The sequence below is a fragment of the Nerophis lumbriciformis genome, linkage group LG23 (assembly GCF_033978685.3).
Source record: "Nerophis lumbriciformis linkage group LG23, RoL_Nlum_v2.1, whole genome shotgun sequence".
Taxonomy (NCBI): domain Eukaryota; kingdom Metazoa; phylum Chordata; class Actinopteri; order Syngnathiformes; family Syngnathidae; genus Nerophis; species Nerophis lumbriciformis.
The window spans coordinates 14267712-14294428 of record NC_084570.2 but is presented as its reverse complement, the minus strand read 5'-3'; the positions used below and the strand labels follow the sequence as shown (position 1 = coordinate 14294428).

Here is a 26717-nt window from a genome sequence, read left to right as displayed (position 1 = left end):
GTGTGGGGTTGTTTTTCAGGAGCTGGGCTTGGCCCCTTAGTTCCATCTTTCGGGAATGTAAACAATGAAACACCGGCTGTGTTTGTGTTGCTGCAGCCGCCCGCAATACACCGCTTCCCACCTACAGCTTTCTTCTTTGCTGTCTCCATTGTCCATCGAATTAATTGCAAAAGATTCACCAACACAGATGTCCAGAATACTGTGGAATTTTGCGATGAAAACAGACGACTTAGTAGCTGGCCACAATGCTGTCCCAAAATGTCCTCTACAACCCGTGACATCACGCGCAGATGTCATCATACCGGAGACGTTTTCAGCAGGATATTTCGCGCGAAATGTAAAATTGCACTTTAGTAAGCTAACCCGGCCGTATTGGCATGTGTTGCAATGTTAAGATTTCATCATTGATATATAAACTATCAGACTGCGTAGTCGGTAGTAGTGGGTTTCAGTAGGCCTTTAAATTTTTGAATTGCAAAGAACCAGATACCATTATATATTTACATAGAAAAAATATATGAACATTGTTTGCGGTTTTGTTTATCAACTTGCCTCTGCTGGTCCACAATGAGTGGAGAAAGTCATACAAGATGCCTGAGTCCTCCTATCTGAAAACAGGCAACGCTGACCTTCTCAGCCTCTTATCTGATGGTGTTTTTATCTTCTCGACAAATGTCAGGAATACCATTCCCCTACCGCAATTACTTTGGCACCACAGCCCCCCAACCTCCGCCGGCCGACTGTAGCTGCAATACAGTAGCTGTCAGTCAACATGTCTGCGCTAGTTGTGGCTCACTGACATACTGTATACTATTTAAGTAACAGGGCTGCCAAGCCTCACGCTTTGAGCACTGAGCAGTGACAGTTACGTAATTTAACCCTTTGTCACTTGACACTTCTCAAAAACAACCGCGGATGACCGAGCTAACCAATCCACCAGTTGCTTGAGACTAAATCTAACCAACCATGAAAGGGACCACACAATATAAACCAATCAGAAGCAGTGTAAGGCGGGTCTTGCCTGGTCTTGGCCAGCCCTTTGTTGTCGAGGGGGCAACCGGCTGTCATTGCTACGATCCGTGAGCGTATCAACTTGAAACTTTTGGCGGTAAGGCATACTCTGATTTGTGACTGGATCGAAATGGAGCAGATAATGGCGGGATATCATCAAGTACTACTAAATTGCCCAAAAAAAGAAAAAGATTAAGAGTTTTGGATGGATAATAGAAGATATAAGTAAAAAACAATCAAATTGATAATACTATACCAATTCCTGGCCTACCACAGCGGATGTACGACATCCCAGACAAGGATATGCAATTATTAAAGAATACAAGCTTAAATCATTATCAGATAGACAAATGTATTGAGTGTAAAGTATTCAAAAATACACCAAAAGTATTTGGCCACCCATCCAAATGATCGGAATAAGGTGTCCTAATCACTTGGCCCAGTGTATAAAATCAAGCACTTAGGCATGGAGACTGTTTCTACAAACATTTGTGAAAGAATGGGCCGCTCTCAGTGATTTCCAGCGTGGAACTGTCATAGGATGCCACCTGTGCAACAAATCCAGTCGTGGAATTTCCTCGTTCCTAAATATTCCAAAGTCAACTGTCGGCTTTATTATAGGAAAATGGAAGAGTTTAGGAACAACAGCAACTCAGCCACCAAGTGGTAGGCCACGTAAACTAACAGAGAGGGGTCAGCGGATGCTGAAGCGCATAGTGCAAAGACTTTCTGCACAGTCAGTTGCTACAGAGCTCCAAACTTCATGTGACTTTCCAATTAGCCCACGTACAGTATGCAGAGAGCTTCAAGGCATTGGTTTCAGCTGCAACTAAGCCATACATCACCAAGTCCAATACAAAGTGTCGGATGCAGTGGTGTAAAGCACGTCGCCACTGGACTCTAGAGCAGTGGAGACGCCTTCTCTGGAGTGATGAATCACGCTTTTCCATCTGGCAATCTGATGGACCAGTCTGGGTTTGGAGGTTGCCAGGAGAATGGTACATTTCGGACTGCATTGTGCCGAGTGTGAAATTTGGTGGAGGAGGAATTATGGTGGGGGGTTGTTTTTCAGGAGTTGGGCTTGGCTCCTTAGTTCCAGTGAAGGGAACTTTGAATGCTCCGGGATACCAAAACATTTTGGACAATTCCATGCTCACAACCTTGTGGGAACAGTTTGGAGCGGGCCCCTTCCTCTTCCAACATGACTGTGCACCAGTGCACAAAGCAAGGTCCATAAAGACATGGATAACAGAATCTGGTGTGGATGAACTTGACTGGCCTGCACAGAGTCCTGACCTGATCCTGATAGAACACCTTTGGAATGAATTAGAACAGAGACTGAGAGCCAGGCCTTCTCGACCAACATCAGCGTGTGACCTCACCAAAGCGCTTTTGGAAGAATGGTGGAAAATTCCTATAAACACACTCCGCAACCTTGTGGACAGCCTTCCCAGAAGAGTTGAAGATGTAATAGCTACAAAAGGTGGACCGACATCATATTGAACCCTATGGGTTAGGAATGGAATGGCACTTCAAGTTCATATGTGAGACTAGGCGGGTGGCCAAATACTAATAAGATACATACAAATGCATCTAAAACTATAAACAATAAAGTAGGACCTTCTTTACTTATGACACAAGAAAACTGTTTTGAATAAAAATAATTAGTGACAAGCTATTGTTGTTTAAAAAAAGCAAAGCAAGTACAGCAGTTGTGTGCTGGAACTAATAGTTAGCATAAAACATATAGCTTCAGAAACAAGACAGGATTAAACAAGTGAAATAGTTCATACCATATTTAGAATAAATACAACTGGAAGTGTGGTAAGGTACAAACCCCGTTTCCATATGAGTTGGGAAATTGTGTTAGATGTAAATATAAACGGAATACAATGATTTGCAAATCATTTTCAACCCATATTTAATTGAATATGCTAAAAAGACAACATATTTGATGTTCAAACTGATAAACCTTTTTTTTTTTTTTGCAAATAATCATTAACTTTAGAATTTGATGCCAGCAACTTGTGACAAAGAAGTTGGGAAAGGTGGCAATAAATACTGATAAAGTTGATGAATGCTCATCAAACACTTATTTGGAACATCCCACAGGTGTGCAGGCTAATTGGGAACAGGTGGGTGTCATGATTGGATATAAAAACAGCTTCCCAAAAAATGCTCAGTCTTTCACAAGAAAGGATGGGACGAGGTACACCCCTTTGTCCACAACTGCGTGAGCAAATAGTCAAACAGTTTAAGAACAACGTTTCTCAAAGTGCAATTGTAAGAAATGTAGGGATTTCAACATCTACGGTCCATGACATCATCAAAAGGTTCAGAGAATCTGGAGAAATCACTGCACGTAAGCGGCATGGCCAGAAACCAACATTGAATGACCGTGACCTTCGATCCCTCAGACGGCACTGTATCAAAAACCGACATCAATCTCTAAAGGATATCACCACATGGGCTCAGGAACACTTCAGAAAACCACTGTCATTAAATACAGTTTGTCGCTACATCTGTAAGTGCAAGTTAAAGCTCTACTATGCAAAGCGAAAGCCATATATCAACAACATCCAGAAACGCCGCCGGCTTCTCTGGGCCCGAGATCATCTAAGATGGACTTATGCAAAGTGGAAAAGTGTTCTGTGGTCTGACGAGTCCACTTTTCAAATTGTTTTTGGAAATATTTGACATTGTGTCATCCGGACTAAAGGGGAAGCGAACCATCCAGACTATTATCGACGCAAAGTTGAAAAGCCAGCATCTGTGATGGTATGGGGGTGCATTAGTGCCCAAGGCATGGGTAATTTACACCTCTGTGAAGGCACCATTAATGCTGAAAGGTACATACAGGTTTTGGAACAACATATGCTGCCATCTAAGCGCCGTCTTTTTCATGGACGCCCCTGCTTATTTCAGCAAGACAATGCCAAGCCACATTCAGCACGTGTTACAACAGCGTGGTTTCGTAAAAAAAGAGTGCGGGTACTTTCCTGGTCCGCCTGCAGTCCAGACCTGTCTCCCATCGAAAATGTGTGGCGCATTATGAAGCGTAAAATACGACAGCGGAGACCCCAGACTGTTAAACAACTGAAGCTCTACATAAAACAAGAATGGGAAAGAATTCCACTTTCAAAGCTTCAACAATTAGTTTCCTCAGTTCCCAATCGTTTATTGAGTGTTGTTAAAAGAAAAGGTGATGTAACACAGTGGTGAACATGCCCTTTCCCAACTACTTTGGCCTCGTGTTGCAGCCATAAAATTCTAAGTTAATTATTATTTGCAAAAAAAAATAAAGTTTATGAGTTTGAACATCAAATATCTTGTCTTTGTAGTGCATTCAATTGAATATGGGTTGAAAAGGATTTGCAAATCATTGTATTCCGTTTATATCTAACACAATTTCCCAACTTAGTTGTGGGTAACGATCTAGCAGATAAGTATGCAAAGCAAGCAACAACTGAAACAGAAATAAACATGGAGATTAATCCCACTAAAGCAGAAGAAAAGAGTATAGTTAACAAAGCACAAAATAAAAGATGGCAGGATAATTAGAATAAAGAAACAAAAGGTAGGCAGTATTACAAAGTGCAGAGGAGTGTAGATTTAATAAAAGGAGGTAATAGAACTAGGGAGGAGGAATATATCATTACTGGAATAAGGTTAGGACATACATAGTTTAATAGTTCACTGAAATTAATATGGAAACATAACCTAGGGCGGTGTGATTATTGTCATAGAGAGAAAATATAGAGGAGGTATAGATATAATAGGGAAATAATGAATAGTAATTAAGTGAAAGAGATTGCATTTGGAACATGTGAAATGTAAAAAGACAGGGTTCAATACATTAAGGTAGTGTTGGCTACCATCTCGATTAACACTCCATTTCAGAAGGTAATGCACACGACAAGATTGCTTGCCAACCGCCATTAAAAGAAAGAAAAAGAAGGCGGGTCCTGGCATCTCTATCTTTTACACATAACAGCGACATTTTAAAACCCACTCAACTTTCCCCTGCTTGCTAAAAGAAGGCAACTACCTAATTATCCTCACTGTTTCTCCTTGAGTTTTCCTGTTAATACGTAGTGTTTTAAGTACTGTATTTGTTGCCGAGCTGTGTAACATTTATTTGCCTCTTCTCTTGGCCAGTTGAAAAAGTGTGAAGTGTGCGTTTGGCGTGTCAGAGTTACAGACTTGTAAATATATATCTAAACCCCCCCTAAAGCAGTGTTTCTCAAAATTCCAAATGTCAAGGTCTGTATTTAACTCTGACAGTGTACAAATGGAACCAAATAAAAGGGTTTCCCCTAGATTTCCAAGATACCTGTGAAGGTGGGGGCATGGTCGTCATGACGTCATCACATAATTTTCTAGATAGATATTATTTTCTATAAAAAGACTCAAAAAATGTATACATACCTTTAAAACAAATCTATTATTATTAATTAGTATTAACATATATGTTAATACTAATTTCAATTGCTGCTGTTTATTGTACAACGTACTTTGAGAATTGTTCTAATGTCTAGAGACTTTTAATTACTTTTTTAATAAAAACGACTAGCAACAAATCTAGCATCTTTTTCTGGTGTTAATCTAGATAGTACTTGTGTTAGACACACTTGTTCTGTCCCTCGATGTCCTTGATGAAAGAGGCATGACGTCACACTTGCTTCGCTCTGCTGCTCCAGTTGGGCTTTCTCTCCTTAAAAGCCACCACTGTCCTCATAATATTTTCACGTTTTGTATATCGCTGTCTGCTGTATATCTGGGATGACGTTCACATCACAGACATGCTGACAATGTTCAAAAAAACATAAATCAACGTTACAATAGGCCTAAAGGACAACATTTTAAACAAACACTTTTGGGAATAGAATGTGATTTGTGACAAGCTCTGAGTATTTTTCAAAACCTCAATTTGTTGGGCTTTTACACCTACAGAAAGTGATAATCAAAGAAAACACCGTGGCTAAGGTAGTACGATTAGTTCAGGGGTAGGGAACCTATGGCTCTAGAGCCAGATGTGGCTCTTTTGATGACTGCATCCGGCTCTCAGATAAATCTTAGCTGACATTGCTTAACATGATAAGTAATGAATAATTCCGCTGGTAATCACAGTGTTAAAAATAATGTTAAAAATACAAAACATTCTCATGGATTTTAATCCATTCACCCATTTTCTACCGCACCTGTTCAAGAAGTCGCATTATTGGTAAGAAGTATTTTATTTATTATTGGTTAGCTTCAGAATAACAATGTTATTAAAAAGAATAAGAGACTTATTGTACTCTAAAAATGTTGGTATTACTTAAAAATGCATGCATTTACCGTATTTTTCGGAGTATAAGTCGCACCGGAGTATAAGTCGCACCTGCCGACAATGCATAATAACAAAGGAAAAAAAAACAGTGACATGCGGTCACTGGAGGCGGGGCCTCACCTGCCATCATGGAAAGAAAAAAAATGTAAAAAGAAAAAAAAAAAAATGTAATTGTTATATCTATTCAGTGATTATACTATAAAGTTATTTTCTATTTAACTTCACCAGTTTTATATTATTTTTATTCAAAATCGCCGAATTTTCACATTTGCCGTTCAAATACCGAGAAGAGACGGTGCGGTGATCAGCAGCCAGTTGAGGCACGTCACTCAGTTGTGCCTCAACATGGATTGCGGACTCGGCTAACTGCTGGCCTGCTGTGCAGTGAGACCGTATTGCTATATGAATTATATTATACATTTCCATAGTTTAGTTAGCTGAGGTATATAATGTACAGTGTATTTTGTCAACAACTGTATGTGTGTAACGTATTTCTTGTGCTGAGCAATCATAAAACTGCTGCGAAGACGCACTGTGTGAGGCTCGCAGTAATCCCGCCTCCTGGTGCCGGTTAATGCACCTCCGCCGCAGAGTGCACCCCCCGACGGGAACGCCACACCAACCAAAGCCCACACCCAAACCCTCCACGTGCAAGACCGAATCCACCCAAAAAAAGTCACTTAACAAGAAGCCAAAAAGTGCAAAAACAACAATACACGCGCCGGAGGAGCCGTGAACAACTGCAGGGACACAACATTAGGTACACCTGCAGACTGCAGCACGGATTTCATATTTCATTCATTCACAACTTCTCCAACACGAACACCACTGTTCCCGCACTTATAAGTAAAGGTAAGACCATAATAACGTTTTTTTAATTAAATGTGCTTTTTTGTGTGCTACAGTTTGTATGTGTAAAGTTGAAGTTTAGTTAAAGTACCAATGATTGTCACACACACACTAGGTGTGGTGAAATTTGTCCTCTGCATTTGACCCATCCCTTGATCACCCCCTGGGAGGTGAGGGGAGCAGTGGGCAGCAGCGGCGCCGCGCCCGAGAATCATTTTTGGTGATTTAACCCCCAATTCCAACCCTTGATGCTCAGTGCCAAGCAGGGAAGAATGCTGGTATGAGCTTTTAAAGATAACCCGTTAACTGCTGCCAATCAAATGGTGAATAAGATACTCTTTAGGGTTCATATGTTTGTAAATCTGACTGTGATGAAGTCAGTGCCTCACCAGCCATCAACCTCACCGCACGTCACTGAAAAAAACATATATAAGTCGCACTGGAGCCCGGCCAAACTATGAAAAAAACTGTGACTTATAGTCCGAAAAATACGGTAGTTGTATTCAGTGTTAAAAAATATAATATGGCTCTCACGGAAATACATTTTAAAATCTTTGGCTTTCATGGCTCTCTCAGCCAAAAAGGTTCCCGACCCCTGGACTAGTTGGACTTTTCATACTTATGGACATTATTTCACAAACCCTTGTCAGGACATGACATGTTCAACCACCATTGAAAACTTGGAAGGTACAATAAAATCTCTCCACATCAAAGTACACTTGGAGGGGTCCGGAACATCCCAAATGTATCCAAAATTGAGCCCGTGCAGTACTATTTGGGCACATTTAAGATATTTTTGGGCCACTGGGACTTTTACTGGGAAGTAATTTTGGCGCAGCTTGGGACCTTTTTTGGTTTAGTCTTAGTTGGTGGAACCCTGGCACCATTGGGAGTGAGATGGCCCTTTAAAATGGATTCCTGGGACTTTTAGGGGTTTAATCCTTTCTGGGGAGCCTGACCTTGGACTTTCCTGTATACAAGTAAATAGGCTCAAATCCCTTTGGGGCCAATCCTGGTGAAAAATTGCCCCTAAAATTAAAAACATTAAAACTGCACGATCTTGTTGACCTGCTATTGTGACGTACAAAGCTCATAACCACATGCTGCCTCGGTGTCTACAGGAGAGGTTCAAACCTAGGGAGAGTGCCTATGACCTCAGAGGTTCAGCTGTCTTTCAGAAAGCAAACATAAGAACGAGCTTAAAAAGTAGATGTGTTTCTGTCAGGGGGGTTCAACTGTGGAACAGCTTGGTTGATTCCTAAAAATGTTCCAGTTCTATTCACACGTTTAAAAAAACACTTTAAGACCAATGTCTTGGAAAAATATATCACTCTTGAATCAACACAGTAGTTAATACTATGATCAATGTTAATTAAAAACTAAATGTGGAATACAAATAATAATGGAAGTATAATTGTTTGTATATAGTATATAATTGGTGCAAAGGTTTAACACGTGTACAAGGATATTTCACATGCCTTTACTGTGTATATAATTGAACAGTATTTATGTTGTGTACAATGTGTATTTATAATATGTTGTGAAAAGGACATTTCATAATTTTTGGAAGCTCATCTTGTATTTTACTTTGTTTATAAGGTTAGGCGCAATAAGTGTTCAACTTCAGCCTAAACCCTTTCGGTCTGCAACATTTTTAATTTATGAACGTACAACTGTTTGTTTATGTAAAACTGTTTGTTTATTTTGTTGACCATTGACCGAAGAAATAGTAATAAACTAAACTAAACTAAAACCCCATTGTAAAAGTGCCCCGAAAAAGCCGAGGAAGTTGTTCTTTGCATCATGCTCCTTAAACCGCATGCATCATTTTGAGAAGATTTAGAAAATTGTCTATGGGAATTTGTATCATTAATTCATAAAACACTCGCACGGTTCAGACAAGGTTGTCACATGTTCGTGAGTTTGAGGTCAGGTTTGAAGTTCTTCCACACAAACTTTCTTGCTGGTGCGCAACTTCCCGAAATTGTTCTCACAAATGTGGAAGAATAGAATTGATCAGATAATATGTTGATTATGAGTCAGAAGTAGTGTTGTAACGATACAAATATGTTTGTACCGGTACCGGTCCTAAAATTATTTCGGTACTGTTCGGTACTTTTCTAAATAAAGGGCAACACAAAAAATAGCATTATTGGCTTTATTTTAACTAAAAAAATATTACGGTACATTAAACATGACTTTCTTATTGCAGTTAAGTCCTTAAATAAAATAGTGAACATACTAGACAACTTGTCTTTTAGTAGTAGATGTGTTGCTGTCGTCAGGAAGTAGTCTTTGCCATTAAATTGAATGTGAAGTTGAGCTGTTTTGATTGTAATGTGCATCTTAGTATTAGTTTTTGTAGTTTTGATTGCCAAATTTGGAAGTTGTCATGTGAAATCGCAAACACTAATTAGTAGCATGTGTGTGGCATATGCATTGTAAGTTAGCATCGAGCGAGCACATTTTGAATAGTGGAGCCCTACTTTTGAACGCATGCTTGCTTTGTTGTTATGGACAATTGTAACATTACCTAGAGGCGGTCTGCTACAAATATGTCCGTTTGCCCACCCAGTGCTGGGTCTGCAACCGGACTTGGCGTCACATGCAAACAAAGGTATCGAAATATGGTGCCGTTTCATTTTAGGTGAATCAAATTTGGTCGGTACCTAAAATAAATGCCTGATTCGGTACCTATCCGTAAACTTGTAGCATTAAACTGGTGAACAATTAGAAATGCAGTTGAGTGCATTCCTCCATAAATTATATGTATTATTAAAAATTCACAGATTAGCCAATAAAACTAGTCATTTTTACAGAGATTTTGCAACCCTAGATTTAATGGTCACTGGTAACCTCACCAATGCACGCACACACACACACACACACACACACGCACACACACACACACACACACACACACACACACACACACACACACACACACACACACATTCTTGTATTGTTACCTTCTTGAGACCTCTGGAAAATGCCTACCTCTTTAGGACCACCCTTTGTAGATATATAAAGGTTTGTATTTACAACATTAATAATATATACGTACTATGCAAATATAAAAAATGCTAAGCTTTTAGTTAATATTTTATTTTACTTTATTTTTGGTTTGTAATTGGTTTTTAATATTCTCTATATACATATACTATTTTTTTTTATTATTATTAATTTTGGCCAAAGGGGGCGCATTTCAATTTCTTACACACACTTGTTTTTACATATGTTGACCAGAGGGGGAGCATTTCAAATGTTTACACACACTTGTTATTTCGTATGTTGAACAGAGGGGGAGCACTTTTAAAACCGACACACACTTGTTCATCCTACGGTCACATATGGGACGGGGGTTGTCTTACGTCAGCACCGGAAGTCGTAAAATCAGCAGTTCACCTGGCGGGTTTTTTCGGGGATGAATAGGGAAGTCCTTCTTTAGCTGCCGTCTTGTTGTTGTTGCCTTTGCACCTGTTAATGTTTACCTTTGTATGCACATTAAATCAACAAAAAATCCTGACTTTGGAGCAATGTTCACAGACTCTAGTATTTGGCTCTCTATTAAAGACAATGGTTTTCCGTATTGGGACCATGATTTCGGTCCTAACTTGTTCACCGGTCCTGATATGGAAGGTACTTTTCCTTGTTGATCCCTCAAGAAGGGTAGAAATACAAGAACACACACACACACACACACACACACACACACACACACACACACACAGACACTTTACTTCTCTTGCATTGTGTGTGCTTTCACTGGACTTGCAGCATATTGCATTCCAAGTCCTCTACCTGCCCTCCAGCTGTACACAGTCTCTGTCAACCTGGCACCTCTCACGCTTGATGTATGCAGGATACTATCTATCATTGCCATGACATTGGATATCCCCTTCAGTGTGACGCATTTGACGGACTCGCTCACCTGTTAATGCCACGGTATCGTCACACTTGTTATCACCATATCTGCAGCACAGGTCTCTGAGTGCACGGAACACTCATAGAGTGCCACGTGCAGTCTGGAGTTTGCTTCTTTGAATGGGGTTCATGGATTTGCCACTAGTCCAAAGATCACCCGGCACAAAAAGCTCCATGATTGAAGTAAATTGTTGAAAATACTTGTAAGGTTCAGTTCAAAACATTTTTGTAGGAAATTCCTAGAAACGCACAAGTGCTCTTGTTGGATAGAGGAACTTCGGCCCCTTCTACACTAAGCCGACTAAGGTTACCCAGGCTATATCCCACCTAACCTTATCCTTGTCCACACACACAATGCCACTGTTTAAGACCCCTTCTGTTCGCCGCCACAATGCGACCTAGTACGCATGCAAGAAAAACAATGCCCGTGTCATAGTCACCTCTGACCTGGAAGTGTATTCTTACCCTGTGTTTCAATGTAGACTATTGCCACATTTCTTTTAACAGTAAACCTTGCTTGCCTTCCATCAGCAACTGTTAGACTATTGTAGTGAATCACACCTGAGCCATCATACATGGATCATATCTTTAATGGACATGTGAAAGTAATCGATGTGATAAAGAACATTTTACAACAATCATAGATATCTGGTCAGGACACTGTGCTTGTAGGCTGAACTTGACGGCCGCAACCACTTCATGGCTTCACAGTAGTTATGGAGTACAAAACTATACGTTGAGTAATCACTCGACATACATCGCGGAACATAACTGATAGTCTGCTTTGCCAGTCTAAATGCATTCGCTGTTTTCCGTAGTACTCCTTCGTCCACGAGAGCCCGCATTCTCGTTGTCAGGTTTTTGGTACATCACTTGTCAATAGTGCGCAAATAATAGGTTATATATATTATAAATCGATTCGAATTCGAATCACGATTCTCACGTTGTGCGATTCAGAATCGATTCTCATTTTTAAAAAATCTTTTTTTTTTTTTTAAATGTATTTATTTATTTATTTATTTATTTTTGTTTATTTTATTTTTTTATTTTTTTGGTATTTTTTAATAAATCAATCCAACAAAACAATACACAGCAATACCATAACAATGCAATCCAATTCCAATACCAAACCCGACCCAGCAACACTCAGAACTGCAATAAACAGAGCAATTGAGAGGAGACACAAACATGACACAGAACCAACCAAAAGTAGTGAAACAAAAATGAATATTATCAACAACAGTATCAATATTAGTAACAATTTCAACATAGCAGTGATTAAAAATCCCTCATTGACATTATCATTAGACATTTATTAAAAAAGAACAATAGTGTCACAGTGGCTTACACTTGCATCGCATCTCATAAGCTTGACAACACACTGTGTCCAATATTTTCACAAAGATAAAATAAGTCATATTTTTGGTTCATTTAATAGTTAAAACAAATTTACATTATTGCAATCAGTTGATAAAACATTGTCCTTTACAATTATACAAGCTTTTTACAAAAATCTACTACTCTGCTTGCATGTCAGCAGACTGGGGTAGATCCTGCTGAAATCCTATGTATTGAATGAATAGAGAATCCTTTTGAATCGGGAAAATGTCGTTTTTTGAATCGAGAATCGCGTTGAAGTGAAAAAAATAGATTTTGAATCGAATTGTGACCCCAAGAATCGATATTGAATCGAATCGTGGTACACCCAAAAATTCACAGCCCTACTATATATATATATATATATATATATATATATATATATATATATATATATATCAATTCATGTGTTATGTTTGTGTGGTTTGCATTTGATGTCAGTTTTTCCCATGTTTGCAAACGCAGCGTCCGTGCCTGAAAGGTTATTGGAGAAGAATGAGGAAGTGTTGTTGTGTGTCTGAGGAAGTGCAGACTCACGAGACGAAAGTGTTTGCACGGAACGTAAAACCTGTTGGAATTGTGCCATTTATTATCATAAGATTGGTAATAAAAGTTAAAAATAGCGTTGACTTTGTGTAATTTCTTCTGGGGGATGCAATGTATTATATCACTTAATTTGTTTTCAAGTAAAAAAAAAACGCAACCTTATTTTTAAGTTGTGGCGGTAATGAAAATACAGTGGCAGCGCGCCATATTCAATTCCAGACAGTCACAATGGCCCACGTCTTGTTTACATCCAGTTCCGGTAGCGCGGTTTTCGGTGATCAAAGTCTTTTTTCCAGTGGTCAAGTTTTTGGTACATCCCTTGTCAATAGTGATCTCCTGCTGGCCCCACTATGGACTGGACTCTCACACTATTATGTTAGATCCACTATGGACTGGACTCTCACACTATTATGTTAGATCCACTATGGACTGGACTCTCACAATATTATGCTAGATCCACTCGACGTCCATTGCACCGGTCGCCCAGGGGGGGATCCCCACATCTGCGGTCCCCTCCAAGGTTTCTCATCGTAATCCCATTGGGTTGAGTTTTTTCTTGCCCTGATGCGGGATCTGAGCCGAGGATGTCGTTGTGGCTTGTGCAGCCCTTTGAGACACTCGTGATTTAGGGCTATATAAGTAAAGTTTGATTGATTTATTGATTGATAGTGCACAAATAATAGGCTATATTTATCAATTCATGTGTTATGTTTGTGTGGTTTGCGTTTGATGTCAGTTTTTCCCATGTTTGCAAACGCAACGTCCGTGCCTGAAAGGTGATTGGAGAAGAATGAGGAAGTGTTGTGTGACTGAGGAAGCGCAGACGAAAGTGTTTGCACGGGACGTAAAACCTGTTGGAATTGTGCCATTTATTATCATAAGATTGGTAATAAAAGTTAAAAATAGCGTTGACTTTGGGTGATTTCTTTTGGGGGATAAAATGTATTGTATCACTTTAATTTGTTTTCAAGTAAAAAAAACAACAACGTTATTTTCAAGTACCGTGACAGCGCGCCATATTCAATTACATTAAGGGGAAACCTTGTACAATAATAGTGAAGGGAGACGTCAGCTTTCTGGAAATGTGACCCACAAAACAAGTTAGTTGAATATCCCTGCCATGGATGATTCAGGTGGAGCAAATGACACACTCCTCCCTCTCTACCAGCGAGCGAGTTTATCAGGGCTGCTCGGAATATTCAACACGGAAGCGAGTGGGCCCAGGGGATCTTATTTGCTCAGGTGTCCATCTGCTCCAAGTTGTCTGGGATAATCTCCACATCATGTCACATTTGCATTTGCATGAGAAAAGCACAGTGACTGTAAGCGTCCGGCACTGGCCGGTTGCAAGGGTGCAAGATTCTCTACAGACCAGTGTGTTTGCTAATCCGCCACGCAGCTAATGCCACACAATTATGTAAGGATTTACCATGTTTGTTATTGTTTGTTGGTTCAGCTCAATTTGTGCATCCAGCTTTAGTTGGGAAATTAGCTGTAAGATTTTGCTAAACACCGCCAATTTGTTTTGTCTTTTAGCCGCAGGGGGATTTGCTGCAGTCCAACTCAGCTTGTCATGTGTCTTATTAGCGGGTTTAGGCAAAGAAAAGGTGCACCCATTGATCCACTGATCATTAGGGATCCTCCTTTGGCTTTGTTCCCCCTGCCTGACGCAGCAAAAGTATCACAGAGAATTGCCGTGTTTATTGATTTCAACGTTCTGTGAAGAATTACTCAAGCAGCAGATGAAAATCAACTGCATCCCCCATGGATTCTTGCAAATGTTGAGCACAGGGGTTTTTCCCTCATCCCCCAAAAAATGATTTTCTGAAGCACATTTGATCAGATTATCTGCTCACCCTTTTTACTTTGTCACCACTAGAACTAAATATATACAGTCGGGGTCAAAAGTTTGCATACACTTGTAAAGAACATAATGTCATGGCTGTCTTGAGTTTCCAATCATTTTTACAACTCTTATTTTTTTGTGATAGAGTGATTGGAGCACATACTTGTTGGTCACAAAAAACATTCATCAAGTTTGGTTCTTTTATGAATTTATTACGGGTCTATTGAAAATGTGACCAAATCTGCTGGGTCAAAAGTATACATACAGCAATGTTACTATTTGATTACATGTCCCTTGACAAGTTTCACTGCAATAAGGCGCTTTTGGTAGCCATCCACAAGCTTCTGGTTGAATTTTCGACCACTCCATCCATCCATCCATCTTCTTCCGGTTATCCGAGGTCGGGTCGCGGGGGCAGCAGCCTAAGCAGGGAAGCCCAGACTTCCCTCTCCCCAGCCACTTCGTCCAGCTCCTCCCGGAGGATCCCGAGGCGTTCCCAGGCCAGCCGGGAGACATAGTCTTCCCAACGTGTCCTGGGTCTTCCCCGTGGCCTCCTACCGGTCGGACGTGCCTGAAACACCTCCCGAGGGAGGCGTTCGGGTGGCATCCTGACCAGATGCCCGAACGACCTCATCTGGCTCCTCTCGATGTGGAGGAGCACTCCTCTTGACAAAATTGGTGCAGTTCAGCTAAATTTGTTGGTTTTCTGACATGGACTTGTTTCTTCAGCATTGTCCACACGTCAGAACTTTGGGAAGGCCATTCTAAAAACCTTAAATCTAGCCTGATTTAGTCATTCCTTTACCACTTTTGACATGTGTTTGGGGTCATTGTCCTGTTGGAACACCCGACTGCGCCCAAGACCCAACCTCCGGGCTGATGATTTTAGGTTGTCCTGAAGAATTTGGAGATAATCCTCCTTTTTCATTGTTCCATTTACTCTCTGTAAAGCACCAGTTCCATTGGCAGCAAAACAGGCCCAGAGCATAATACTGCCACCACCATGCTTGACGGTAGGATTGGTGTTCCTTGGTATGTGTCCTGGGCATGACGTTAAAGTGCATCCGGCAGTGGAGGATCCTCTATGGCAGGGGTGTCAAACTCAAATACAGAGTGGGCCAAAATTTAAAACTGAACAAAGCCTCGGACCAATGTTGAACAAATTAACCTTTAACGTACTCTACGAGCTATCGTCACGTCCGCTTTTCATCCAATCTAACAACGTGCCGGCCCAGTCACAAGAAAATGTGCGGCTTCTCTACGCACACACGAGCGAATCCAACGCATACTTCATCAACAGCGATACAGGTTACACTGAGGGTGCCAGTATAAAAAACTTCAACACTGTTAGAAATATACACCACACTGTGAATCTACACCAAACAAGAATGACAAACACATTTCGGGAGAACATCCGCACCGTAACACAACATAAACACAACAGAACAAATACCCAGAATCCTTTGCAGCACTAACTCTTCCGGGACGCTACAAAGTACGCCCCCGCTATCACCAAACCTCCCCCCCACACACACACACCTTGTAGTGTCCCGGAAGAGTTAGGGCTGCAAAGGGTTCTGGTTTGGTGTGGATTCACAGTGTGGCGTATATTTCTAACACTGTTAACGTTTTTTATTCGGCTACCCTCAGTGTAACCTGTATCACTGTTGATGAAGTATGCGTTGCATTCTAATGTGTGTGCGTGCAGAAGCCGCACATGTTATGTGACTGGGCCAGCACTCGTTTGGCTGGCTGGCTGCCTGGCAGGAAGACTCCCGGGAGGATCGGCGGGCCAGCTTTAGTGTTAATTTGATATCGCCTCAAGGGCCAAGTGAAATTACACGGTGGTCCAAATTTGGCCCGCGGGCCAGAGTTTGACACCCATGCTCTATGGGGTCTTGGGGCACTAGGAGGTTAACCCCTTTACTACTGTTACCCCATTTGGCCCTTGACAAAGGCCTAGTACCTGACTGCCCCCTAGCCAGGGATACGGTGAAGACCTCAACGGCAGAGCAGGCGGAAGACGGTAGATTTAGGAACTACCACAACGGCTGCGATGGCGGAAGAAGGCTGCAGCAGAAAAGGGTCCCCAGTCGTCTTGGACTCAATGCCACTGGATCCTGACCCGATTCTGTCAAAGATCATGTGGTGACTGTCTGTGCACCAGTCTCCCCACGTTAAACAAAGCCACGCACAGGCATCCTCCATAAAGGGATACACCCCTACCAGGAAGATTGTCATACTCGTTCGAGTGACCGCCGATGATGATGTTGTTCCTTGGATTAAAGGCCTCACCTTTTCTCCTCCAAACATATTGCTGGTTTTGTGGCCAAACAGCTAATTTTTTGTTTCATCCGACATCGCATGTACAAAGATAATACCTTCTGGAGGAAAGTTCTGTGGTCAGAATTTAAATTTTGTCTTCAAATATAAGTTAGCTTAGCAGGTTTGGTAAATATGATTTCCTTCCTTTTCCTCCTTAACGCCTACTGGCGCTGTCCACTTTGAAAACCGCCGGTTTTGCATCATTCCTAATGATAACATTTGATTAAAATCCCATACAGTGGTTCATACATACAACAACATATGAGATTATATTTCAATTTTAGTTGCACCTGTGCAATGTTCCCTCTAAATTGCGCACTGCTCAAGCGTCCTCTGCACACGGCAAATCTGTGCCACGCACAAAATCAAATAAAAAAATAAGCGCATAACAATTTTCGACACACGGACACGACAGAGAAAACCGTTTTCGTCATCATTGTTCAAATATTGTAACGTCTGTCGAGACGCTTTGAGGACATGAATTCCATCGATCACTTTACTCAGCAAAACTCTTTATTGTCGGCCATAAACACATCACCAAAACATTAGTAAAAAAAATGATATCTAGCAAAAGTGGTCATTTTCTGCAGTACAAACCAGACCAAAAGCAACTTTGTTATATCAACAGCAGCCGCTCGCTCTTTCTCACTTGCGCCAACACATGCACATATGGCACTTAGCCAGTGATGCGTTTACAGCCACACAAAAAGTCGGACAACTCCAACACCACACATAAAGGTCGTTACACTATGATTTGCCAATCAAATGTGTGCTTATTCTAGTGTCATTTATAAGGAATCATAATTTATAAATATTAATCATGAAATGCTGTTAGTATATTAAATAAATACTAATAAAAATATATTTTTTACAAACAGGAAGTTGCAGGAATGTACACATGATCCCCTGCTTACATCTCATTGTGCAACATGTGAATGTTTTAATGGGAACTAAATGCAATGTTTGAAAGGGGTACAAATTATTTCCAAGGCAGGACCTCCACCCAGACAAACAATACAATTACACAGTTCATGAAAAACAATATTTTTTGTTATTGTCATTGTAAGTGGGCCTAAACACTTATATTAGAAAATAACCTCATGGAAATGACTGCTGTCATTTGATTATAATAATAAGAGAATGTTGTCTGTCTATTTGTGTTGGCCCTGCGATGAGGTGGCGACTTGTCCAGGGTGTACACCGCTTTCCGCCCGAATGCAGCTGAGATAGGCTACAGAACCCCCCGCGACCCCGAAAGGGACAAGCGGTAGAAAAATGGATGGATGGATGGAGATTGAACTTGTTATTTAGTCAGGTTTGGGACAGGTGTGATGCTGGTGTAGCCACAGTGTGCACGTCTGATGGGAGTTTTTGCGTTTGCTCACACACATGAAAAATTAGAGGGAACTTTGCACCTGTGTATCTTCCTCAGTAACACCTTAGTATTTGTGTCACTTATGCCAGATGTAAAGGGTAATTATGCTGCTTTCCATTAACCTCGGAAGTTAGAGCTGGGAATGAACTGCAGACGAACTGCTTTACGGTAGACGAAAACTGTTGTTGTGTGTTGTTACCGCGCTGGGAGGACGTTAATGAAACTGCCTAACAATAAACCCACATAAGAAACCAAGAACTCGCCCTCGATCATTCTACAGTTATAACGTGATTGGGCAGGCACGCTGTTTATATCGTGGGAAAGCGGACGTGAAAACTGCTGTCGACATGTCACTTAGGTCCGCATGGGGCTGGAGGGGGCGTGGCCTCCAGCTCCGCTTGAATTTCGGGAGATTTTCGGGAGAAAATTTGTCTCGGGAGGTTTTCGGGAGAGGCGCTGAATTTCGGGAGTCTCCCTGAAAATCCGGGAGGGTTGGCAAGTATGACTCCGAGCAGCCATCTTTCAAGGCAACTCAGGGGGGAGTGAGGACTCAGCCTTTTCGAGTAGGAAATCAGACGACGGGAGGCATTCAAGTTGAAGTTTCCCATTAGGAACTCGGAAATTCCGACTTCTCGGTAGAAAGCACTATAATTTGATGTCAAGGGAGCTTTAACTTTACCTGAAGCGATGGTTGTTGATCGTGTTCAACGTGTTGCCTTTCTCTTGCCGCCATGTCTGCAAACACGTTTAGCCCATTGGGCAACCTTCCTCCACTGTGGCAGTCTGTGTTTTTACGGGAGAGGAAGCAATCCCAAACATCCCTATTAGTCATTTTAAAGCAAGAGAAAAGTTCAGGAGACTAGATTCCTTCATCCGTCAGAGCTTGCAGAGCTGTGTTCGTCAGAAAGGGTCCTCATATTGCCGCTGCATCCTCCAACAACCTGAAGGGTTTCAACCGTCACTTTTGTTTAATTTTAGTGGTTTTGAAACCGTCACTTTTAAATACCTAAGTATATCTTAAAACTGGTAACCGACCCATGCCTACTTAAGCCTAAGCAATCTTGTAGATGGACATGTACTCCGATGTTCAGTTCAACTAGGCATCTAACGAATAACAGTATTAATTAGACAGGGCGGTAAAATTCCAGACCGCAGGTATTTCTGTTTTAAATTAAAATAAGCGTAAAGCAGTGATTAATAAATGCACTTCGATAAACTCACATACCAGTGATACTGCTCATTTACTGGAGAAGCAAGTTAGTGCGCTAATGACGAGCCAGCTTAAATGCTAACATGAATACAAAAGACGCTGTTTCTCCCTACTACAACGTCATACCCCAATCTTAGCTTGTACAAACACATTGTTGTCTGAGCAATACATATTTATTAAAGATATTTAACTAAAAATAACTCTAAACATTACCACTATATAACAATAATATGTCAACAATATTCAATGTTTCTTCTGCCAAGGAATGTATAAACCCCGTTTCCATATGAGTTAGGAAATTGTTAGATGTAAATATAAACGGAATACAATGATGTGCAAATCCTTTTCAACCCATATTCAATTAAATGCACTACAAAGACAAGATATTTGATGTTCAAACTCATAAACTTAATTTTTTTTTTGCAAATAATAATTAACTTAGAATTTCATGGCTGCAACACGTGCCAAAGTAGTTGGGAAAGGGCATGTTCACCACTGTGTTACATGGCCTTTCCTTTTAACAACACTCAGTAAACGTTTGGGAACTGAGGAGACACATTTTTTAAGCTTCTCAGGTGGAATTCTTTCCCATTCTTGCTTGATGTACAGCTTAAGTTGTTCAACAGTCCGGGGGTCTCCGTTGTGGTATTTTAGGCTTCATAATGCGCCACACATTTTCAATGGGAGACAGGTCTGGACTACAGGCAGGCCAGTCTAGTACCCGCACTCTTTTACTATGAAGCCACGTTGATGTAACACGTGGCTTGGCATTGTCTTGCTGAAATAAGCAGGGGCGTCCATGGTAACGTTGCTTGGATGGCAACATATGTTGCTCCAAAACCTGTATGTACCTTTCAGCATTAATGGCGCCTTCACAGATGTGTAAGTTACCCATGTCTTGGGCACTAATACACCCCCATACCATCCCAGATGCTGGCTTTTCACCTTTGCGCCTATAACAATCCGGATGGTTCTTTTCCTCTTTGGTCCGGAGGACACGACGTCCACGGTTTCCAAAAACAATTTGAAATGTGGACTCGTCAGACCACAGAACACTTTTCCACTTTGTGTCAGTCCATCTTAGATGAGCTCAGGCCCAGCGAAGCCAACGGCGTTTCTGGGTGTTGTTGATAAACGGTTTTCGCCTTGCATCGGAGAGTTTTAACTTCCACTTACAGATGTAGCGACCAACTGTAGTTACTGACAGTGGGTTTCTGAAGTGTTCCTGAGCCCATGTGGTGATATCCTTTACACACTGATGTCGCTTGTTGATGCAGTACAGCCTGAGGGATCGAAGGTCACGGGCTTAGCTGCTTACATGCAGTGATTTCTCCAGATTCTCTGAACCCTTTGATGATATTACGGACCGTAGATGTGAAATCCCTAAATTCCTTGCAATAGCTGGTTGAGAAAGGTTTTTCTGAAACTGTTCAACAATTTGCTCATGCATTTGTTGACAAAGTGGTGACCCTCGCCCCATCCTTGTTTGTGAATGACTGAGCATTTCATGGAATCTACTTTTATACCCAATCATGGCACCCACCTGTTCCCAATTTGCCTGTTCACCTTTGGGATGTTCCAAATAAGTGTTTGATGAGCATTCCTCAACTTTATCAGTATTTATTGCCACCTTTCCCAACTTCTTTGTCACGTCTTGCTGGCATCAAATTCTAAAGTTAATGATTTTTTGCAAAAAAAAAAAAAAAAAAGTTTATCTGTTTGAACATTAAATATGTTGTCTTTGTAGCATATTCAACTGAATTTGGGTTGAAAATGATTTGCAAATCATTGTTTTCCGTTTGTATTTACATCTAACACAAATTCCCAACTCATATGGAAATGGGGTTTGTATATTGTTTCTAGTTTCTAGTAGACAACGGTATTTTACCGACAGCGTGACACGCTAACAGCCAATCAGGTAACACGTATCAACTACGAAGTTTGGTTGCGCCGTCTTTCTGTCTCGTTCTGGATTCTCTGCATGGACTGAGAAGAGAAACTGTGATTACTTGATATACCAACTCAATAACTGACACTTGTCTTTAGTATTGTTGGTTTTAATGTAGACAGTTCGGCAACATCCTGACTCTTCCAATGTGTCCGTTTAATGAGTAACTTCCCTAACTACACTGTGTAGTGTTCAGTAGCTTTTACACTAATGCCATCTAGTGTCTCAAAACTGCAACTACCTTCAAATGCTCTGCAATTATGTTGCTACCTTCGCCGCGCTCATCCTACTTGGCTACTAGACACAATATTCACTGATAAATAGCACCCTTGGTAAGTTGGAAACTGCATTACTCTATTTATTGTCAGGCTTAAATAATATCAACAATTATCGATATCGATCAATATAAAAAAAGGTATATCATGATACAGTTTTCAGCCATATCGCCAGCCCTAGTCCCATGTTTCTGATTCTAATATTACTGCCAGTGCCTCAATGCTTGTACAGTGCATTTGATTATAGCCACAATTTAGACCAAACACTTTTAGATTATAGGCACCAGAAACATGAACGACATTTGTGGGATTTATTGTTATATTTGTAGTAATTCCTTCCCCATTATGTTGCAGGAACTCCACCTACTGCATGAAGGTCTCCATGTCCCTCACCGTGGCAGAAAATGACACAGACCTCTGCTACAACGCCAATATGAGGTTCTTTGAGAAGGCGGAGCTGAGCAAAAGCAAGGACATCACCTGCACTGGCATCGAAGATTACACCCAATCAGGAGTGGAGCCTCAGATCAAGTGGTACAAGGTAAGATATTGTCTAAGTCACAATAAATATACTTTAATTTCGGTCTGTACTGTAAGACAGAGCACAACCAATACCCAAGGCTCCAATATCAGCAAAAATTAACTTCACATCAGGGTTGTACGGTATACCGATATTAGTTTATTACCACAATACTAATTAATAATTTTTGGTACTATACCACCTCTGAAAAGTACCGGTCCGCCACCCCCTGTCGTCGTCGTCACGTCGTGTCATTGCTGGTTTACAAGCAGAGGAGCATGTTCGGCAGCGCACAATCACAGAGTACTTACAAGCAGACACAGTGTGTAGACAAAAAAGGGAGAACAGACGCATTTTGGCTTAAAAACTAACAATTAAGGTGAAGTTATAACACTGAAACACCCTTAGGAAGAGGTGCTTTAAAACATGGCTAGCTAGCTAGCGGCTAAAGTCCAGTCGGCGGTGTTTTAGCTATTTCTAAATCACTAATCCTCGCCTCCATGGCGACAAATAAAGTAAGTTTCTTACAAGTATCATCCCTGCAGGACAAGGAATAGGTAAACATGTTTCACTACACACCGTAGCTCATCGGCATAAAGATGTAAACATCTGTCATTGGTGGATCTACACCTAACATCCACTGTAATGATACCAAGTACAGTAGCGTATCTAGTCGATACTACTATACACTACTATACACTACTATTACGTCTATATTCTTCTTTTGTTTTTTAAAAATCTATATTATGTTTATGAACTCAGGAAATATGTCCCTGGACACATGAGGACTTTGAATATGATCCTGTAACTACTTGGTATCGCATTGATACCCAATTTTGTGGTATCATCCAAAAATAATGTAAAGTTTCAAACAACGGAAGAATAACTTATTATTACATTTTAACAGAAGTGTAGGTAGTAAATGAACAAGTAGATTAATAATTCATTTTCTACCACTTGTCCTTAATAATGTTGACAAAATAATAGAATGGAAAATGACACAATATGTTACTGCATATATCAGCAGCTTAATTAGGAGCCTTTGTTTGTTTACTACTAAAATACAAGTTGTCTTGTATGTTCACTATTTTATTTAAGGACAAACTTGCAATAAGAAACATATGTTTAATGTACCCTAAGATTTTTTTTGTTAAAATAAAGACAATAATGCAATTTGTTGTGGTCCCCTTTATTTAGAAAAGTACCGAAAAGTATCAAAATGATTGTGATTTCCTTTACCAACATATTGGTATCGGGACAACACTACTTCACATTATTAAGCAACTGCAGATGCCTAATAATAGATGACCACAAACTATTTGGATTGCAACAGGAGACCAATCTCATACATAGTATATGTTACAAGTAAATTGCTTGACAACACCGACAAACGATCACGCAGCATAAATCAGCGTCCATCAAAGACGTTACTTACTCATGCATGAATAGGTCCAACATTGGCTTAATGCTTTAAGGGGATTTGCGCTGTTTTTTGGAATGTTGTCTATCAATCCTTACGTGAGACAAGCACACGTTTTTCTTTTTTTATGCATTCTATATCATAAAACAACACTAGCAAAAGTCAGCTAACAATGGAGCGCTCTAAAAAAAACATTCCAAAGCCTCCAACAACATTTAATATACACACTGTAGGTATGTATGTAATGTAGTAACCGCTACATTCATAATAACTAGGGATGTCCGATAATGGCTTTTTGCCGATAGCCGATATTCCGATATTGTCCAACTCTTTAATTACCGATACCGATATCAACCGATACCGATATCAACGGATATATGCAGTCGTGGAATTAACACATTATTATGCCTAATTTGGACAACCAGGTATGGTGAAGATAAGGTACTTTTTTTTTAAATTCATAAAATAAGATAAATAAATTTAAAACATTTTCTTGAATAAAAAAGAAAGTAAAACAATATAAAAACAGTTACATAAAAACTAGTAATTAATGAAAATGAGTAAAATTAACTGTTAAAGGTTAGTACTATTAGTGGACCAGCAGCACGCACAATCATGTGTGCTTACGGACTGTATCCCTTGCAGACTGTATTGATATATATTGCTATATAATGTAGGAACCAGAATATTAATAACAGAAAGAAACAACCATTTTGTGTGAATGAGTGTGAATGGGGGAAGGAGGTTTTTTGTGTTGGTGCACTAATTGTAAGTGTATCTTGTGTTTTTTATGTTGATCTAATAAAAAAAAAATACAATAAAAAAAAAACACACAAAAAAACGATACTGATAAAAAAAAATAAAACGATACCGATAATTTCCGATATTACATTTTAACGCATTTATCGGCCGATAATATCGGCAGGCCGGTATTATCGGACATCTCTATCGAAAATTCTATTAAACACACTCCGTAACCTTGTGGACAGACTTCCCAGAAGAGTTGAAGCTGTAATTATTAGGGATGTCCGATATTATCGGCCGATAAATGCGTTAAAATGTAATATCGGAAATTATCGGTATCGGTTTTTTTATTATCGGTATCGGGGTTTTTTTGTGTTTTTTTTTTTCCGATAATATTGGCCTGCCGATATTATCAGACATCCCTAATAATAACATGTAATATTTACATATTTTGCTCATTTCAAGCATTGAGTGGCGTATTCATTTCCCAAAGGCATTCCAACATGCAAACCTAATACACGTGACAGACTTCATAAGAGCCAACGACGACTACTTTTGGACAAATGATGATCCAGAAGCTTATATTTTTAAGTCTGACTATGCGGAGGCTGAGCTCCAAGTTTTAGAAGCTGTGTGCTACACAGATTAAACTTTAGTGAAACACGAAGCATCATGTTTTGTTTTGCAAAGTGCTGAACAAAATATACAAACTACGAACATAATAAAACTTACTGTACAATGTCTGCTCTCACTGGGATTTGGACTGATGGGATGTTCATATCTTCCCGCTTAGATGAATAATTAACCATCTCTCTCACGAAGACATAAGTAAAAAGTTGCAAACAAGTGTTTTTATATAAGTTGTAAATTGACCAACGTCTCGGTTTATGGCCACAACTTTCTACTATACAAATGACATGCATAATTTATAATCTCAAATTAACTTTCACCAACTCAGGCGATGCAGCAGCTGCAGCTCAGTATGTCAACAACTGCAGCTGCACAAGCTAGTTAGCTCTCTGTGATAAAAAATAGTTTGTCTGCGTCAGCGCTTGTAATAACAATCTCGCTAATACTTGGTTAATATTCAGGTCACGATATGTAAATAGACTATTTTTGGCGGTTTTTGTAGAAGGCTTTATGCGCGGAATAGTGTACTCCCGTTAGATGCATTGTTAGCCACCTCGTACTTGCCATATTTTACGACTTAGAATGCATTAATAAAAAGAAAAACATATGGCTTACAGCTTACAAGTGAATGATAGGCAAAACTCCCCAAAAAGCGCAGTTCTCCGTTTAAGTACCAGTAGAGTGGAAAAATAAATTGACTTTATATGCTTAATTGTGTTTCATTGTAGCCATTAAACCATATCAAATTGTATTTACAATCGGCAAAGTATTGGAAAATACCGACAAAACATCACAAAATGCCACAATTTTAGACGGCCGTTTTGAATATTCCGCTGCAAATGTTTGCGGCAATATCCGTAGTTTTGGGGTGGGATGGCGTCGCGATCAAAAGGCCTCTGCACTCTGAACATATCATCAGATCAGTCGTACTGGAAATATGCAAAAATTAGACAGAGATGTGCTGTTTAACATTTAGCATCCTTACGTAAGACATGAATTAATTTTGTATTTTTTTTATATGCATTCTTAGTCATAAATAAATAAATAATTAAAAGTATGCTAACAATTGAGTCAAAACCCACCAACATTACCCTATTTACATATTGTGACTTGAATTTTGACCAAACATTAGCGATATTGTTATTATAAGCGCTAACGCAGACAAACTATTTTTTTAACGGTGCATTGATAACAGAGATTATGCTGCAGCATTGAACTGTTTTATGTCCTGCTGCTACTGCTCGTCAACATTATATTCTAGATTATAAATCATGCCTCTCATCTGGATAATAGAAGGATTCAACCATGATTCTAGAAGTGAATTTTTTTAATTATATTTTTATATAGCGCTTTTCTCCAGTGACTCAAAGCGCGTTTACATAGTG

General features: G+C 40.0%; 1 protein-coding gene across 2 annotated transcripts in view; it reads left to right on the top strand.

The window, feature by feature from the left end:
• Nucleotides 1-26717, top strand: part of LOC133622367 (interleukin-1 receptor accessory protein-like 1) — a 555729-nt gene that overhangs the window by 243263 nt on the left and 285749 nt on the right. For both annotated transcript variants that reach the window (XM_061985016.1, XM_061985015.1), the window contains exon 4: nucleotides 22373-22559. In XM_061985016.1, the coding sequence (XP_061841000.1) occupies nucleotides 22373-22559 (187 nt within the window). The remainder of the gene's footprint in view (nucleotides 1-22372; nucleotides 22560-26717) is intronic.